The 19376-nt window shown below is 46.1% G+C and overlaps 1 protein-coding gene across 2 annotated transcripts in view; it reads left to right on the forward strand.

The window, feature by feature from the left end:
• TNPO3 (transportin 3) overlaps positions 1–19376 on the forward strand; it is a 223501-nt gene that overhangs the window by 17354 nt on the left and 186771 nt on the right. For both annotated transcript variants that reach the window (XM_033959585.1, XM_033959586.1), the window contains exons 2-5: positions 1870–2070; positions 5300–5373; positions 5797–5953; positions 15204–15344. In XM_033959585.1, coding sequence (XP_033815476.1) covers positions 1870–2070; positions 5300–5373; positions 5797–5953; positions 15204–15344 — 573 coding nt within the window. The remainder of the gene's footprint in view (positions 1–1869; positions 2071–5299; positions 5374–5796; positions 5954–15203; positions 15345–19376) is intronic.

Here is a 19376-nt window from a genome sequence, read left to right on the forward strand (position 1 = left end):
GAGTATTCAGGACTAACCAGGGAAACATTGTCCTAGATAGCCTGCCAAACAGGTTCTAGCAGAAGCACTTGAACCAATGTAGCTTGGTCTGTTTGGCTTCCGCTCAAAGACAAGTATTTTGCTTTTAGTCCTCTTTTTATTATTTTTATTTGTGTTTTAACATCAACTGGACCCCTGAGGAAGGCATGTTTGCCGAAACACAGACCGGTAGGGTCTGGTTGGCCTATTACATTTGTATTTTTATGATTTTATTGTGAAGAGAGATAATAAATCATTTCCAGACCTTCCTATCCACAGTCTTTTTTTGTTTTTCTCGTTGGATTGATTTTACTGTGGATTACTGGGTCTTCTTTGTTCTTTTGTTGTATGACTTAATATGCCTCTTTGGTAAATGCTGATATCTAATGCTTTTGGCTAGATTTGATGTATCTTGGAGCTTATATGAATCTGTAAATTAGTAAACTTGTGCATTATATTTAACAGTTTATTACTATTTGTCATAAGGAGGAAGCAGCTATTGCTAAGACTAGGTAAATGGGCAGCATCTTCTGTGTGGTAGCAGAGTGACTGCTGCCAAATGGCATGAAAATAGGTCCCAACGACCACACAAAAAGAAGCAGGATGTACTTTCACCAGTCGGGAGAGTGGGCAGTTTTCAGTGAGCCCATTTATTCAGAATATTCAGGGAAGAGTGGTTTTGGGGTGGTTATGATTTGTTAGTGGGTTGGGGGGGGGGGGCACAAGGCTGAAGGTTTGCATAGGGCACTAAAATAGTTGCACTAGTCCTGAGAGGAAATGATATTTATCTCCTCCACACTAATGTATGCTCAGTAGGCAGGGCATAATCCTCCCTTCGTGTTTGGGGAACCACCATGTTTGATCGAGGAGTTGATTTGAGAGTACGTTGAAAAGTGTCCGGTTCTTTTTGCTGAGAGATTTGAGCAGCTATCCTTCAAACGTTAAGTATTTGATCTTCTATAACTTTGTGTTTTGTAGGATTGTGACTTCACATCCTGAGGCAGCTCATAATTAGCGAAATGCTGGCCACCGTCGATGTGCGGTGTCTCTCTGTTCACTCAATAGAATTTGGCTTTTCAAATCATTTTCAGATTATAGGGTTCCCGATACAAGGCAGAGTATATCCCACTTGCATTGCACAAGGCTTTTCTTTATTGAAATATTATTGAGGAGGTTTTTTATGCCAGTGACTTTATTATACCCTGTAAAACTTCACCTGTTTTCAACCTGAGTTTCTCGGTTTGGTGGAGGGGGGGATCTGAGGCTTTTTCCTTTTAATAATTTTCACAGAAGAAGCTTTGCTGATGTGCGAATTGTGGGTTTTTCTGCCTTGTTCTGGAACTCTATACCTGTGGAATGTTTAGTGCTTCTACACTGTAATTATGTCGCTGACTGTCCAGCCTTTCCTATTTGTTCTTGCATTCAATGTACTTGTATTCATTAATTCTATATTGTAACTATATCGCTGACTGTCCAGCTTCTCTTATTGTAAACTGCCTCGAACTACCATGGCTTTGGCAGTATATAAGAAATAAATTATTATTATTACTTGCCTGTCTCCTGGTTTTTAGATTATCCTCAATTAAATATGCATGAGATCATATTCTCAATGCCATTATATTATGCAAATATATGTTATACTTATCAATTGTGAATATTTTGGAAATCAAATAGACCACACAGGTTCTTGAGGATGATTACTCCAACCAGACCCATCCTGACAAATAATTGAGGACACTGTCAGAATTCTTAGCTGAATAGGTAGAGAATTCCCACATATTGAAGATGAGCTCTTTATTTTACATTTTGGGAGCTGAAGCTGTCCTAATTGTGTTATCTTGTTTTTTGTAGGTGCATGCTTGGGAGGTGTCAGACCAATTGCTGCAGTTACGGCAGGATGTGGAATCTTGTTACTTTGCTGCACAGACTATGAAGATGAAGATTCAGACCTCATTCTATGAGCTCCCTGCAGACTCTCATATTTCCTTGCGAGACTCTTTGCTTTCACATATTCAGAACTTAAAAGACTTGTCACCTGTCATTGTAACTCAGGTGAGCATATGACTTCTTTATAGGACTGTCTGGCGCAGTATATATTCTTAGAAGTTGCAAAAGGGAAAGACTGCAAAACTAGATAGTGGCAGAGAAAAGTAGAAAAGGTGGAACTTGCTGGTGTGTTTAGGAAGTTGTAATTAAAAAGCTCTGCAACATAGTTGTTACTTTTGGAATCTTCAGTACTTAAATAAGCTCATAAATTTTGTCAACAGTTTCATTTATAGGTTAAACAGTAAGACAAAACAGCAAGAGCAGAAGTTTTAGAAGTTTGACTATGAGGATCACAAGAATCTTTTATAGGGAAAGATTTCCTTTGTCATTGATTTGGCATGCTGCTGCTTTAAGAATTGGCAGAGAATATATTGGCCAACTGAGTCGTTTTGACTAGATAAATACCTCTTAGGTTTTTTCAAATACTATAAAGAGCTATCTCCACTAAATATTTTAATTCTTTGAACCTTTCAAATCCATTTAAATCATGATTTTTATATCAGAAATCCCCAAATGAAGACCTGTGAGGCCAGATGCTGCCTTTACAGTCAAGAGTACAATATTCCCTTTTCAGTTTTCTGTATCTGGGGAAGGAAGATATGTAGAACTACTTATTCCTTGTCAGCAGCTGCAGATGAATCCAGAGACTTATGGAATATGATTATCTACAGTACTAGAAGGTGGAGATAGAGAGCATTAAATTGTGGTCTGTCACACAGGATGACATGCTCCTTGGTCAGTCAGTCTCTCATAAGCTCTTGCTTGTCTTTTCTACTTTTATCCTGTTCTGAGTTTCTCAGTTCAGTTGAGCTGGGGATGTTTAGGCTAAGCGGTGCCTACTTTAGGGGGTATACTTGGTCCCTTCTCCCTCCATGCTGCTGCCCCATTCTCCCTCCTCATGGAAAAAAAGGCATTTTTTGGCATCTTCTAAATGCTTGTGGCCACAGTTTGCAGGATCTGAATTGGTTATGAGCCACTATAAACTGCTTCTGGTCTGTCAGTCCTTTACATTGGTGGGCACACCTATGTTTCTTTTCCTTTCTATCTCAGCTATTAAGTGCTGTTCTCACACTGGGAAGTGAAGAGTAGCAGCAGAGTATGGTTCGGGAGGTCCCTCTGGGTCAGAGCTTCAGATTTGGCATTGGTGATGGTGGGGCCATCAGGTTCCCATTCAGTCTTGTAGTTCAATCGCTGGCATCTGGCCATTTTGAAGAGCTCTCCCTGCTGTTTTCTCAACCAGCTAATTTTAGTGTCTCCATAGCTTGCTGTGCCTCTTTTTCTCCTTTGACTGACTTTACTGCTCCTCCCTTGAGTTTTAACACTTATTGGCCAGAAGGACTTGGAGACACCAATATGGATCACTATCTAAGCAATAGTGGAGTACATTTTTGGTTTGAGGTGACACTGGGAAGCTTGCACCTGAGGGAGGTGAAGTGGTCTCTAAGTTGCACTTAGGCCTTCCTTTATTTGGCTCAAGTGATCTCGAGTCTAATCTTGTTACATTGCCACAGCTTGTGAGCTAGCAATGGACTTCAAGCCATCATGTTTCCCAGGAGGATATGTTGCTTGTAGCCTGGGCAGAAAGATATCTGTCTTCCCTTCTGGCAACCTATCTGGCTGGAGCAGAGAACATTCACATGCTTTTTAAGTAGACATGTTGTTTCCAGAGGAGGGAAGTTAGCAGAGATGGCATTTGCATTTACTGTTCAGGAAAGACAAATGCCAGAGATGAACCTAATGGTGATGGTGACAGGGTAGAACACTAAGGTTTGCAAATTCAGTCAGAGAAAAGAACCCAATATATACTAGCTCAACCATGACCTTGTGGCGGTCTACTTTGTGTTTCGCCCCGGTCTCTAGTAGGTAGGGTCATTTAGAACAGTGTTTTCCAAGTTGGTCCCTTTGCTAGTCAGGTTTTCAGGATATCCACAGTGAATATACGTGAAAGAGATTTGCATACAAGGGAGGCAGTGCATGCAAATCATTTTTGCATATTCATGGTGGATATACTGAAAACTTGACTGGCAAAGGGGGGTACTCCAGGATCGACTTGGGAAACACTGATTTTAGAAGCTAGATCATTGTGGTGCTGGTAGCCCTGGACTGGCCCAGGTAACTGGCATGTGGAGCTAGTGAGATTGCAGATGGTGACCTCCCTGTGGTTTTCAACCACTGGAGAACTTTGACAGGGCCTGGTGCTGATGCTGGATCAGTTTGTGTTCTTACAACCTGGTTCATCAAAAGTGAGGCTGAAGAAAATGAAATACTTAGCAAATATCACATCTGCTTTGTTGCAGAACATAAAAACAATCAGCCTCCCTTGCAAATGTCCAGGTCTTGATGGTTTCTAATGCCTTGTGCCAGGATCTAATGGTTTAGTCCTTGTGTTTCTGAGGGCTTCACAGGACACTTGTTTCATGTTTCTATCTGCTGGTAGAAAAGAGAGAATCCACATATCTGGACTGATTTAGAAGATTGGGGAAAAGAAAGTTAATAAATAAGACAAGATCACCTGTTGAATCTTACAAAGTAACATTTTCTCCCCTGCAGGTAGACATCCATGGTCTTGCCCCTGTTAGCATTATCATGAGATAACATGTTATTTTTAAGCTTTAAGTGGCATAAATAGCAAATTTAGAATGCTTTGTGGTACAACTTGTGCTGATATGTTTTTCCTGACAGTAATTTGGTTTTATAGCCCCTGAAGCAGTCCAATTAGGGCAAAACTTAGTTAAGTCGGGCTCTGTGTGTTACCCATCCTGCAACTATTGTTAATTAAAGGTGTTTGGATCAACTTCTGTGGCATGATTTGTTTCTTGCTGCTCTGGCCCTTGTGGATTGACTATCCACTTGTTCTCTTAAGTGAAATGGTTCTCAGTAATAGGCTGGTCCTAAAGGTGCTTAAATGTTCAGAAATAGTGTTGAAGGGGAAGTGAATCATATGATGGCATTTATAGACTGACATGGTTCCTCCATACACATAATACTACAGTAGTTATTGGGTTTCTCTTGCACACTTTCTTCTCTGTTCAACTGCATACAGTATTTGAAATCAGCACCTATGAGTATGTCTGTCTCCTTTTTCAGTTATACTTCAGCTACTCAGCTGCAGGTCTCCCTTTTCCTTGGACAAAAATTTCTTCTTCACAAATATTGGACTTGAGTTTCTTCCCATAATTTACTATCTCTTGCTTATGACTTATCTTACAATGGTATTGTTTGTTTTCTCCTTTAGCTTGCTTTAGCAATAGCAGATCTTGCTCTACAGATGGCTTCTTGGAAAGGCTGTGTGCAGACACTGATTGAAAAGTAAGTTATTCAACCTTTATCTCCAGATTTCTCCTAATATGATTTTAAAATGCCGTTGAATTTTCAAAATTCACCATATTGTGAAATTCACCATATTGTGAAAATAAAACAATCTTTTTCTATAAGAGGCAGAGATTGCTGCATGACTGCTAACATATAATGGTATTAGCTGTAGGTCAGTTTTTTTATTTATAGCTTTTATATTCTATTTTTCCAACATTTTATTTTTAACAGCTTGATTATATTATATTTCTAGAGGGTTATTTTATAACTGAGTGCCCGTGTAGGCACCATTTTGTAAAGGGAAGGGATTTTTGGATTTAGCTCACTTAACATAACATTAAAATACAATAGGTATTTTCCAGTCCCAAGAGAGCTTACAGTCTAACTTTGTACTTTTATGTTTTGTTCTCTGCTCTACAGGTATAGTAATGAGACAAGTTCACTTCCCTTCCTTTTGGAGATCCTTACAGTCCTGCCTGAGGAGGTTCACAGTCGATCCTTACGCATTGGAGCCAACCGACGGAGTGAAATTATTGAAGAACTGTCTGCTGCCTCCAGCACTGTGGTATCTCTCCTTGTGAGTCCTTTCTCACACCGAGTTAGCTGGGATTGGGTAAAGGCTGCAAAATGTGGAATCTTCTGTAAAAGGAACCATGTTCCCTATTGTAACTTGTTTGTGTTTTATACTTGTTCAATGCTTTGTTCCATCTGGTTTTAGATGTGAAAGGATTTGCTTCTCTGTGCCAGTCCTGAAGCAGTTGGTGCATGAAAGTTGCATGAAGTCAGACATAGTTTGAGAGCTACTAGCACATGGCTTACTAAAGCCATCCTATAGGGATTTCCCAGCCAATCAAGTTTCAGGATATTCTGTCAAATAAAAATGTCTACAATATATGTGTGATAAATTGGCACACAGAGACACGTGCACATTCATTTTTGATAGCATGAAAAATTTATTAGCTGTGGGATCATCATCCTGTAACTTTGTCACTCGGAGACATTACCAACTAGAATTTTCTTGGTGAGAACTGCAAACATTTGTGTTTTGCTAGAATATTTTATGGCTATTGCATTAGAATTACAGACTGGTTTGAGATTAAATGTATACAGTACTCCCCTGAAATTCGCGGGGATTATGTTCCAGGAACCCCCGTGAATTTCAAAAAACCGCGAATATGGTTTTTAGGCAGGAGAGGGCAGCCGGAGCGCCGGCGAGGGAAGGAAATCACTCGCTTTATCCCAGGACAAGCAGGCAGGTATTCTCACTAGTGGGTGATGTCATCAGACAGAGCCCCGGTACGGACGTCTCACAAGCACGTGTTGCTTGTAGAAACTTAAAGTTTCTAGATGCCCGCACCGCGCATGCGCCGGTGCCTTCCTACCCGGAGATCCGGGCGTGTCTCCTCAGTTCTTTCTTTTCCGCGGAGCTGAGAAATTCAACTTCTTCATGCGCTAGCTGAATTCAGTTAAATTTGCCTTCCTTGTCCGCGTTTTCGCTTTCTTTTAATTACAGTTAACAGTTCTTTTCTTTTTCAGTAAAAAAAAAAAAAAAAGAAGATTATTTCCTCCGGCGGGTCGAACGGGCCGGCCACGTGGCTCAGGCCCACTGGCTTCGACCTCGCGGCGGAGATTTTCCGGCCTATGTCCCGGCCAATCACCGGGTTTAAAAAGTGCAGCAAGTGCCAACGCGCGATTTCACTCACGGACCCTCACTGGCGCTGTTTGCAGTGTTTGGGCCCTGACCACATCCCGAAATCGTGCAGGCCTTGCTCTACCCTTACGGCACGCTCATTCAAGCGGCGTTGCCTATTGTGGGAATCGATGTTCAAGATGGACGCAGCTAAGGATCCCTCAGCCTCCACTTCATCTGATACCTCCCCGGTTCGGGCGAAACCGGCATCGACCCCTCCTGCATCGAGTGTGGTGAAACCGGCATCGCTCACCCCGACACCATCGTCCTGTACTAAAGTTGTGCCTCACCAATCAGGAGCTGCTTTAACACGCAGTAAAAACAACACTTTTTGTAAGATGTAAAAATGAATAAAGATTTAAAAGAAAAGAGTTCCTCACCTTGGGCTAAAAGCACAAGACAACAAAAAAAAAGGCAAGGTGGATGTCTTAACAACCAAAAAAAGTCTTTATTAGAAACAGTAGGTCCCAACAAGGATCCCAATTTCGGCGTTGAAAACACCTTCTTCAGGGGACATTATAAGAAGAGTTATAAAGCCTTTTTTTGGTTGTTAAGATATCCACCTTGCCTTTTTTTGTTATCTTTTCTTCTACTAAGACTCTGGGTCATGTCGTAAGAAAGACCTTAGCTAATGATATGAATGTCTTGTACAGTCTTTGCTGGCGAAGGACGTAAGAAGACTTGAGGCGGTCCAGAGGAGGGCGACAAAAATGATAGGAGGCTTGTGCCAGAAGACGTATGAGGAGAGAGTGGAAGCCCTGAATATGTATACCCTAGAGGAAAGGAGAGACAGGGGAGATATGATTCAGACGTTCAAATACTTGAAGGGTATTAATGTAGAACAAAATCTTTTTCAGAGAAAGGAAAATGGTAAAACCAGAGGACATAATTTGAGGTTAAGGGGTGGTAGATTCAAAGGCAATGTTAGGAAATTCTACTTTACGGAGAGGGTAGTGGATGCCTGGAATGCGCTCCCGAGAGAGGTGGTGGAGAGTAAAACTGTGACTTGAGTTCAAAGAAGCGTGGGATGAACACAGAGGATTTAGAATCAGAAAAATAATATTAAATATTGAACTAAGGCCAGTACTGGGCAGACTTACACGGTCTATGTCTGTAAATGGTCGTTTGATGGAGGATGGGCTAGGGAGGGCTTCAATGGCTGGGAGGGTGTAGATGGGCTGGAGTAAGTCTTAACAGAGATTTCGGCAGTTGGAACCCAAGCACAGTACAGGATAAAGCTTTGGATTCTTGCCCAGAAATAGCTAAGAAGAAAAAATTAAAAATTTAAATTGAATCAGGTTGGGCAGACTGGATGGACCATTTGGGTCTTTATCTGCCGTCATCTTTTTCCAGTTTAAGTTTTTTATTGATTTTTTTCATTTAACAACAAGTGTCATAAATTTTCATACAATTATCTTAATAATACACTTGATATTTCTATAATGTATTTTATACATAACATTTCTTATCTTATATTTCTTATGATTTTATATATCATATAATTGTAATTATTTTTCTTATAAAATTATACAACATATATATTGTAATGATTTTATCAATTATTTTTTAAATTATGAACCTTTTCCCCTCCCTTTATTACATTGTTTTCATGTAAGAATACCATCTATTAATAATATTTTATTTATAATTTATAATAAAGAGTATAAATCCCCCTCCCATATCCCCTCCCTCCCTTTCTTCTTTAACTATTTTCTTATTATGGGAAAATGAAATTCAATTATTACAATATTTTGTTAATGGTCCTCAAATCTTTATTGCATATCTGCCGTCATCTACTATGTTACTATGCCAGTCTTTCAAGGGTGGGTTTCCTCATTGTGTATTAGATTTTATTTGGACGAGAGGCAGAAAAGATATTTAATGCAGATGGCACTGGAGGAGTTGCAGGGTGCTATACTAAAGTAATGTACCGCAATAATTTTTATCCCAGGACAAGCAGGCATGATATTCTCACATGTGGGTGACGTCATCTACGGAGCCCCAGCGCGGACAGCTTTTCAAGCAAACTTGCTAGAAGTTTCAAGTTTGCACACTGCACCACGCATGTGCATGCCTTCTGCCCACTAGAGGGCGCATCCCACCTCGTGGTCCTCAGTTCAATTTTTTCCGCGGAGCAAGAAAGCCCTGTGGATCTGAGCTCCAGTGTTTTGCCTTCTAGCTGCCGCGTTTAGTTTGTTGTTTTTTCATCGAATTAGTTCGCGGTGCTGCTTTCGTTCTGTTCCTTTCTTTAAAAAAAAAAAAAAAAATATTTTGTTTTTCGTTGGGCTCCGGGGGCTCCCGGAAGCCGTGGCCGCGGGACGTTGGTCGTTCCCGGCCTTCTTCTTTTTCTTCATTGATGTCCCGTCCTGTTACGGGATTCAAAAAGTGCAGCCGGTGTGAGAGGTTACTTTCCATCACTGACCCTCACCGGTGGTGCATTGTCTGTCTTGGGCCCGAACATCCGACAGCGTCGTGTGATCGCTGTGCAACTTTCCAAAACAGGGCCCTCCGTCGCCGTAAGGCCAGAATGGCTGAATTGTTCGCTGTCGACGCGCCGCCTAAGGCCTCGACGTCGGCTTCGGCCCCGGCCTTGACCTCGGCCTCGGCGTCCTCGGGGGCCTCGGCTTCGCCTCGGCCCTCGTCTTCGAAGGCGTCGTCAGCGAAGCCAGCTTCGGGTAAGTCCTCTGTTCCATCCCCTTCAGCAAAGAAGCCATCCTCGACTCAGGCTAAGGCGGGTGGGTCGACCCCGGCCCCGCATCGGACCTCGACTTCGCACACCCCGAGGGAATACTCGAGACCGAGGTCGCCCTCCAGGGAGTGTGCCCCGGACTCGGAACTCCCCACCTTCGTGGGGATTCCGGCCTTCCAGGATCTCCTTCGAGCCCTGATCTCATCGGAGCTGTCGGGAGCCCTGGAAGGGTTGCAGCGTGCTGCGGTTCCGGCGGCCTCGACCTCGGCCGGGGCGCCTTCGGTCTCGGAGGCCCCGGCCTCGGCCCCCTCGACCTCGGGAGCCCCGGCCTCGGCGACCTCGGTCTCGGGCACTGTGGCCCCGTTCACCTCGGTCTCGGCCCCGCCCCTGACCTCGACCTCGGGGGAGCCTCCTGAGCGTAGTGTGAGACCCAAAGAAAAGTTGCGCAGAGTGCGCCGTCTTTCCTCCTCTTCCTCCGGGTCTTCCCGGGACGCCTCGCCCTCGACGCGGCCTCGGACGAGGCGCCGATCGAGGAAGCCTAAGCGGCCCCGAGGCTCGCCTCGGCGCGATCGTTCCTCGTCGTTCGGGGGCGAGGCGCTGCAGGTGTCGGAGTTGCGCCTCGACAACCCGAGGCTCCTCCGCTCACCTCGTGGGAAGTCTTCCCGTGCCGCCTCACCGAGGAAATGGGAGAGTGTTCCACGGACCCCGGGGTCCTCGCCCAAGGGTTCTGCGAGGAGGATAATTTCCCCTTCCCCCTCGAGGGCCTTGGAGAGGGGATCCTGGGATTCGGGATCTGTTAGGGATCCTCATTATTCTCATGAGGCCTCCCCCCTCTCCTCGGTGGGGCGGTCGAGAACCCCGTCTCCCCAGGCTAGGCCGTCCTCATTTTCATCCTTTGTTCAGGACATGGCCCGAGCCCTGGGGATTGACCTGATGGTAGGTTCTCAGTATTCCAAAGAATTTTTGGAGGAACAGGACCTTCCCACTCCTCCTAGAGAGGTGCCTAGACTCCCTCTCAACAGTGTCCTTCTGCAGACCTGGCTGAAGAACTTGTCAAACCCTCTTACAGTCACGTCTGTGCCTTCAAAAATGGAGTCGAAGTATAGGACGATTCCCCCTAAAGGGTTCGATAAAGCGCAGCTCTCCCACCAGTCTCTTCTGGTGGAGTCTGCTCTTAAAAAATCACAGCCCTCACGGGTTTCTGCGGCGGTTCCACCAGGCAGGGAGGGGCGGACCCTGGACAAGTTTGGCCGTCGCCTCTATTCAAATTCCCTGATGGCCACCAGGGTTCTAAATTACGCCTTCACCTTTTCCTCTTATTTGCGTGGTATGGTGAAGGACCTTCCTCAATATCGAAACTCGTTACCGGACTCCCAAAGAGCAGGATTCGAGAAGTTTATGTCCAACCTGTCTCAATTGCGGTTGTACCTATTCCATGCAGTGTACGACGCCTTTGAGCTGGTTTCGAGGGTGTCGGCCTTCGCAGTGGCCATGCGCCGCTTGGCCTGGCTTCGCACCCTCGACATGGACCCAAACCTGCAGGAACGTCTTGCAGACTTGCCTTGTGTGGGGTCCGAGTTATTTGACGAGTCATTAGATGCGGCGACCAAGCGGTTGTCGGAGCAGGAGCGCTCTTTAGCATCCCTGGTCCGCCCCAAACCTAGGCCCCCGCTGCAGAAACCTTTCCGGCCTCCGCCGCGCCGATACCCTCAGAAGTCGACCCCGGCTTTCTCGAGACCGCCTCCGAGACGTCCGTCTCAACGAGGCAGAGGGGGACAAACCCAAGCCCCGGCGCAGGGCCCTTCTAAGCCCGCGCCTTCCTTTTGACGGGCTGAGCGGACGGGGCGGGTTCCCCTCCGCACTTTCACAGAAACCCCTTCCTATCGGGGGGCGTCTTCGGTCCTTCCGGGAGGCATGGACCGGGATTACCTCAGACGCTTGGGTGCTCCGGATCGTCTCCGAGGGCTACTCGCTCAACTTTGTGTCCTCGCCGCCGGACAGTCCCCCAAGTTTAGTCTCTTGCAACCGTTCGCAGCTACCGACCCTTCTGACCGAAGCCAAAGCCCTCTTGAAGCTTCGGGCGGTCGAGCCGGTCCCCATGGACCAGTGGGGTACGGGGTTTTACTCCCGTTACTTTTTGGTCCCAAAAAAGACCGGGGACCTGCGCCCCATACTGGACCTCAGGAAGCTCAACAAATTCCTGGTCCGGGAGAAGTTTCGAATGCTATCTCTCCCGGTTTTGTATCCTCTCTTGGAGGAAGGGGACTGGATGTGCTCCCTCGACTTGAAGGAAGCGTATACCCATGTTCCGGTGCACCCCGCCTGCCAAAGATTTTTACGTTTCCAGGTGGGGGACCTCCACCTCCAGTACAGGGTACTGCCCTTCGGCCTGGCCGCGTCCCCACGAGTATTCACGAAGTGCATGGTGGTGGTTGCGGCAGCCCTGAGGTCTCGTGGGCTCCATGTGTTCCCTTACCTGGACGATTGGCTTATCAAAGCCCCGACCAGGGAGGGGGTTATCTCAGCGACCCGACAGTCTATTGCCTTCCTGCAAACTCTCGGGTTCGAGATAAACTTTCCAAAGTCTCAGTTGAGGCCGGCTCAGTCTCTTCAATTCATAGGTGCGGTGCTGGACACGGTGCGCCTGCGCTCCTACCTTCCGACCCAGCGGTTGGAAGCCTTGGTACGGATGGGCCGCCAGGTCTCTCAGCTATCGATGGTGTCGGCCAAGCGCATGATGATGCTGCTCGGTCATATGGCCTCGACGGTACACGTCACGCCGTTTGCGAGGCTGCATCTGAGGATCCCTCAGTGGACCCTCGCGTCCCAGTGGCGTCAGGAGTGCGATCCGGTGTCTCGCCTCATTTCGGTGACTCCGCTTTTGCGGAAATCGCTGCGTTGGTGGACAGACTCTTCAAATCTGTCCATGGGGCTACTGTTTCGCACTCCTCCTTTTCGCAAGGTCCTGACCACGGACTCCTCGGAGTACGCGTGGGGAGCCCACCTCGACGGTCTTCGCACGCAGGGCCTGGGGTCGGCAGAAGACCGTCGGTGTCATATCAACGTGCTAGAGCTTCGAGCCATCTTCCTAGCACTTCGAGCCTTCGTTCACATATTGCAGGACCAGGTGGTCCTCGTCCGCACGGACAATCAGGTGGCAATGTACTATGTGAACAAGCAGGGGGGAACGGGGTCTTGGCCCCTCTGTTCCGAGGCTCTTCGCCTTTGGGAGTGGGCGGTCTCCCGGAACATCTTCCTCCGGGCGGTCTACATCCAAGGAGAACTGAATTGTCTGGCGGACAAACTCAGTCGACTCCTGCAACCGCACGAGTGGACTCTACACTCAGCAGTTCTGCACGAGGTTTTCGCTCGCTGGGGAACGCCACAGGTGGATCTGTTTGCCTCTCCGGAGACACACAAACTACCACTGTATTGTTCTCGGATGTACTCGCGGGATCGTCTGGAGGCGGATGCCTTCCTTCTCGATTGGGAAGGGAGGTTCCTGTATGCATTCCCTCCTTTCCCTCTAATCATGCGAACGTTAGTACATCTAAAATCGTCCACAGCCACGATGATTCTCATAGCACCTCGATGGCCGCGTCAGCACTGGTTCTCCCTGCTGCTTCAGCTCAGTGCCAGGGAGCCTCTTCTTCTGCCTGTCTTTCCTTCTCTGCTGTCTCAGAGTCAAGGATCCATGTTACATCCCAATCTGCAGTCATTGCACCTGACAGCTTGGTTTCTTGTTCCCTGACTCCTCCGGATCTGTCTCAATCGGTGAGGGAGGTGTTGGAAGCCTCCCGCAAGATCTCGACGAGGCTTTGCTATTCGCAGAAATGGACCAGGTTTTCCACCTGGTGCTCGTCTTTTCACCTGGATCCGGTATCGGTTCCGGTATCCTCGGTTTTGGACTATTTATTCCATTTGTCGCGCTCTGGCTTGAAAACCACTTCGGTGCGGGTTCATCTTAGTGCGATTTCTGCTTTCCACCAACATCTGGATGGACGCCCTCTGTCACTCCATCCCTTGGTGACACGCTTCATGAAAGGGTTACTCAGGGTTTGTCCCCCTCTTAAGCCTCCTTCTGTCGTGTGGAATTTGAATGTGGTTTTAGCTCAACTGATGAAACCCCCTTTTGAGCCACTCAACAAGTCCCTCTTGAAATTTCTGACTTGGAAGGTGGTGTTTCTGATTGCCCTCACCTCCGCTAGGCGGATTGGGGAGTTGCAAGCCTTGGTGGCGGATCCCCCTTTCACCGTCTTCCATCATGACAAGGTGGTTCTCCGCACCCATCCTAAGTTTGTCCCTAAGGTTGTTTCTGATTTCCACCTCAATCAGTCCATTGTCCTTCCTGTGTTCTTTCCTAAGCCCCACTCCCATCCGGGCGAGGCGGCGCTTCACACGCTTGACTGTAAGAGGGCGTTGGCGTATTACCTTCAACGCACCAAGTCTCATCGGAAGGTCCCTCAATTGTTTTTGTCCTTCGATCCCAATCGATTAGGGCATCCAGTTTCCAAGCGCACTCTGTCTAACTGGTTGGCTGCTTGCATTTCCTTTTGCTATGCTCAGGCTGGCCTTCCTCCCCCGGGTCGAGTCACGGGGCACAAGGTCCGAGCGATGGCAGCTTCGATAGCTTTCCTCCGATCCACCCCGATGGAGGACATATGTAAGGCTGCCACTTGGTCTTCGGTTCATACATTCACCTCTCATTACTGTCTGGACACTTTATCCAGGAGTGACGGCCGGTTTGGCCAGTCAGTTTTGCAAAATCTGTTTTCCTAAATTGCCATCCTCCCACCTGCCCTTTTTTGGTTGGCTTGGAGGTCACCCACATGTGAGAATATCATGCCTGCTTGTCCTGGGATAAAGCACAGTTACTTACCGTAACAGGTGTTATCCAGGGACAGCAGGCATATATTCTCACAACCCGCCCGCCTCCCCGGGGATGGCTTCTATGCTAGTTATGGAACTGAGGACCACGAGGTGGGATGCGCCCTCTAGTGGGCAGAAGGCATGCACATGCGTGGTGCAGTGTGCAAACTTGAAACTTCTAGCAAGTTTGCTTGAAAAGCTGTCCGCGCTGGGGCTCCGTAGATGACGTCACCCACATGTGAGAATATATGCCTGCTGTCCCTGGATAACACCTGTTACGGTAAGTAACTGTGCTATCCCTACATAAGGGAACATAAGAATAGCCTTACGTGGGTCATTTAGCCCAGTATCCCATCTTTATGGTGGCCATTACCTTTCAGTGACAGCCAGACAGGAATATTTTATCTTATAGCCTTTCCTAGTGCTGTATACCCTATGCTCATCCATGAGTAGCTGTTACACATTCAGGCCAGTTAAGGAATGGATAAAGCAACAGGAGTATCTGAACTGCCAAAAAGTTTTTCTGGTTTTTCTCTTTTTTTCTTTTAACCATTTTTCCTTTCCTTGGCTTCTCATTAGTTGAACTGTATGGAGAAAGAAAATGAGGAGAAAATGCTGATAAAATCATTTCGCTGCCTGGGCAGCTGGTTCAATTTGGGAGTCTTGAACACTGATGTCATGGCCAATAACCGTTTACTATTACTTCTCTTCCAGGTTTTGGTGAGTATGTCTAGATAACAATCAACAACTCCTGTTCCAGCTGGCCACTTGGAGGCCCAGCTGCATAACTTACTTCCTGTTCTGCTCTAGGATATTAAATCCTTTTATTGCAGAAGGATCACTAAAATAAATGAAGAGGCAGTGACTCTAGTCAAGCCTCAAGGGTATGTGAGTTGATATAATGGGTTACTAGTTCCTGAGATTGGCCAGATCAGTGTACTGGGTTGATGATGGTGAGAGTTTTGCTCGAGGGTAGAATGGTAAGCCAATGTAGTACAGGGTGGGCCAGAAAAACTTAAATTTGTGGCCGCTCCAGTATTTTGGACTGAGAATGGAACTGTAAAGGAAAAGGTGAGAGCATCTAAGGTTAGAATCAACAGAGTAAAATACACTGGACCTGAAATAAATTGACTTCTTAAATTTAGAAGGGAGAATCGCATCTCATCTTTGTCCTGTAAAGGAGTTGAGCTCATAGTAAAAATTAGAAAGATGCAGGAAAGCATGTCAAGTAGCACCCTCATTCCTCTTCATGTTACATGTTTTCTCTGAGGACAAGAAGGCCATATCTCACATGTGGGCAACATATCCATGAGTCCCAGGTGCAGACGTTTAAAAGCATGTATATCATTTTAAAATACTTCCCATCACTCTAACCTCCATCTTATTAGCTCACGATCATTCCCTTGGGAATACCACCCCTATAGTAACACCTAGTCCAGGGGTGTCAAAGTCCCTCCTCGAGGGCCGGAATCCAGTCGGGTTTTCTGGATTTCCCCAATGAATATGCATTGAAAGCAGTGCATGTACATAGATCTCATGCAGATTCATTGGGGAAATCCTGAAAACCCGACTGGATTCCGGCCCTCGAGGACCGACTTCGACACCTGTGACCTAGTCAAATCCTCAAACTAAACACATCTTCAGACTATAATATCAACATTATGTAACCATCAACGCTATGTAACCACCTTCTGTAACATGAATATGTTGTTACTCTCCATCCTCTGTAACTTGAATCTGTTGTTATGTAACATCTTCTGTAATCTTGAATGTATTGTTATTCTCTACTAAAAAACTGCAGGTTTTGTACACGATGAAGGCAGTCTTTATTGTGACAAGTAAATCTTTTGATTAAAAACCTTTTACCAGGTAAGGGACCCAACACGGTCCGTGTTTTGGACTAACCTTCGTCAGGGGTCCACTTTTCAGCGCGTCAACTATTGTTACTTGTCCAAGGCTCTTTTTCCTTTTGATAAATTTCCCCTTTATCAAAAGTGGACCCCTGACGAAGGTTAGTCCGAAACACGGACCGTGTTGGGTCCCTTACCTGGTAAAAGGTTTTTAATCAAAAGATTTACTTGTCACAATAAAGACTGCCTTCATCGTGTACAAAACCTGCAGTTTTTTGGTTTGTTTGTTCTGGATTGTTTTTCACTGCAGAGAGTTGGACCCTGGTTTTTTCCTTTGTTTTGGTTTGTTGCTTTGTTATTCTCTACTGTAACCTGTAATTTACTCATCTCCTGTAATGCAATTCTACTGGAAATGCCCAGATATCTTCTATATTGTAATCCGCCTAGAACCGCAAGGCACAGGCGGAATAGAAATCACTAATGTAATGTAAAAGTTGAAGACAGTGTCCCACTGTGCATGCAGGACCAGCAGAGTGTCTATCCACGGTGAGAGAGAGAAGTGCGTCGTCATGGCTTCTCTCAGATGATTTTAATTATTGGGAGCCTTTCCATAATATCTTTTTCTTTTACTTTCGGGTAGTACTCCTCAAACCTGTCCCATTACTTTTTTAGTCTTTTGCTTGGGTTTGTTGCTTTGGGGCCAAAACACAACTGTTTAAACTATTTTCTTTGCTTGTGTATTAAGAAAAGAACTCAGAAATCCAGAGAGGCTCAGAAACAAAGTTTTTGGAGATGGGTCTGAATTCTCGGCATTGGTTATGGAATAAGAATCTGTGTTGACATGGACAGTTGCATTGGCATCGGGACCATCAACCCTCATGGTGCAGACACCTGTATCCTCAACTAGACAGCACTGTGCATCGAGTGGGCCTTCACATGCCTTGATTCCGGTTCCTGAACAGGACCATTGGGACTGATCAGCATCAGACCTGACTCGCAAGGAGATGTGGGGATTTGACATACTCTTCATCGGTACCAAGGAACATTGATGCTGTGTGTCAGGTGAAGGCCAAGAAGCACAAGCATTGGTCTCTCTCGAAGCATTGTGCTGGGAGGACTGCTCCCCTTCCATGCAAGAGATGTCCATGCACAAGTTCCCTGCTAGCTGGAATCTGGTGCAAGAAGTGACACTGACAACTTTACAGGCTGCTCCCACCCTGACTTCCCAGCCTTCATCAATAGTTGACTTTGACGGATTGGGCCATGCTCATGCAGCATTTTGCAGGTCTGTTGGCTTTGCACACAGCATCGACATTGTGTGTTTGCACCAGCTATGCATCTTGGTTTAGCCTAGCCCACAAGACCCTTAGTCTTCTGTGGTGCAGTCCCTGATGTCAGTACCACTTGCAGTGTTGGCATCAGTGCCAGCTCATGCGGGTACTCCCTCGGTCAGTTTTGGAAGCTTCACCGGAGTCTAGGAGAGAACCTGTTTTTCTGTGCCAATCTGGCTCAGGACATTGCACTTCTCACCCAGGGCAGGTATGATATTAGCCTTCCCACTGATTTGGATCATTCATGAGAGTCTGATGTTGATCCATATTACTTCTCGGAGAAGGAGTCGTCATATGGAATGCCATCGGACTCCTCCTCTCCAGAGGACAGAAGATCATCTCCACTTGAGGCCTTTCCTTTCCATCTTTTGTCTGCTATCCTGATTCCTTTTGAACTGGAGGACGAGCCAAGGGTAGAGATGTTTGAGGTCCTAAACTAAGAGTCACCTCCTAGAGAGGTTATGACTGTCCCTCTTCATAGGATCCTAAAGAATGAACAGATAAAGAAATGGGAGCCCCCTCTGTCAGTCCCAATATTTCCAAGAAAAATTGACACCATGTATTGGATCCAGAGTGCACCAGGATATGATAAACCTTGGTTGCCTCATTCCTTGGTCATGGAATCCATGCTCAAAATGGGCCAAAAAGTTCAAGAGACTGCCTCGCACCTCCTGAGATAGAAGCTAGAACATTGTACTCATTTGGGCAGAAGATGTATCAGGCCTCCATCTCGGTTACATTTCGGCAGATGTTGAAGTTACTGTACTACATGGCTTCCACAGTGCATATCACTCCCCTGGCACAATTACATATAAGAACAGCTCAGTGGACCCTAGCTGCCCAGTAGTCTCAGGCCTTCAGGAACCTAGCGGATATCATCCAGATAACACCAGACAATTCAGTCTTGACCATTGGACTATCATTCCAAATTACTCAGCATTCCAAGGTGCTGACAACGGATGCATCCAACCTGGGGTGGGAAGCTCATTTAGATGGATTTTATGCTTATTGTTCATGGTCAGCCCAGAAGAAAGATTTTCTTTCTTTTTTTTTTCCAATTCTTTATTCATTTAAAAAAACTTACAATAAGTGTAACCCTTTATGTTGATGTGGAACTGGGCCATGCAGAACAGTATGGTACCCGGAGCCATATACCTGCTAGGGAAATTCAGCAGCTTGGCTGATAGACTGAGCAATCACACGAGTGATCCATCAATGCGGGCATTGTACAAGAGATTTCTGAATGTGGGGTACCCCCTTGGTGGACCTAGCGAAGCTTGAAGAATGATCTGGAATTTGGTAGCTAAGCTTAAATGCAAGGTTATGCATTTGGGCAGCAAAAACATGAGGGAACAGTACAGTTTAGGAGATGAAGAACTTTTGGGCACAATAGAGGAGTGAGATTTGGGTGTAATAGTATGTGATGATTTTAAGGTGGCCAAACCAGTTGAAAAAGTGACATCAAAAACTAGAAGGATGCTTGGGTGCATAGAGAGAGGAATGGCCAGTAGGAAAATTGAGGTATTGATGGCCCTGTGTAAGACTGGTGAGACCCCAATTAGAATATTGTG

The sequence above is a fragment of the Geotrypetes seraphini genome, chromosome 9 (genome assembly GCF_902459505.1).
Source record: "Geotrypetes seraphini chromosome 9, aGeoSer1.1, whole genome shotgun sequence".
Taxonomy (NCBI): Eukaryota; Metazoa; Chordata; class Amphibia; order Gymnophiona; family Dermophiidae; genus Geotrypetes; species Geotrypetes seraphini.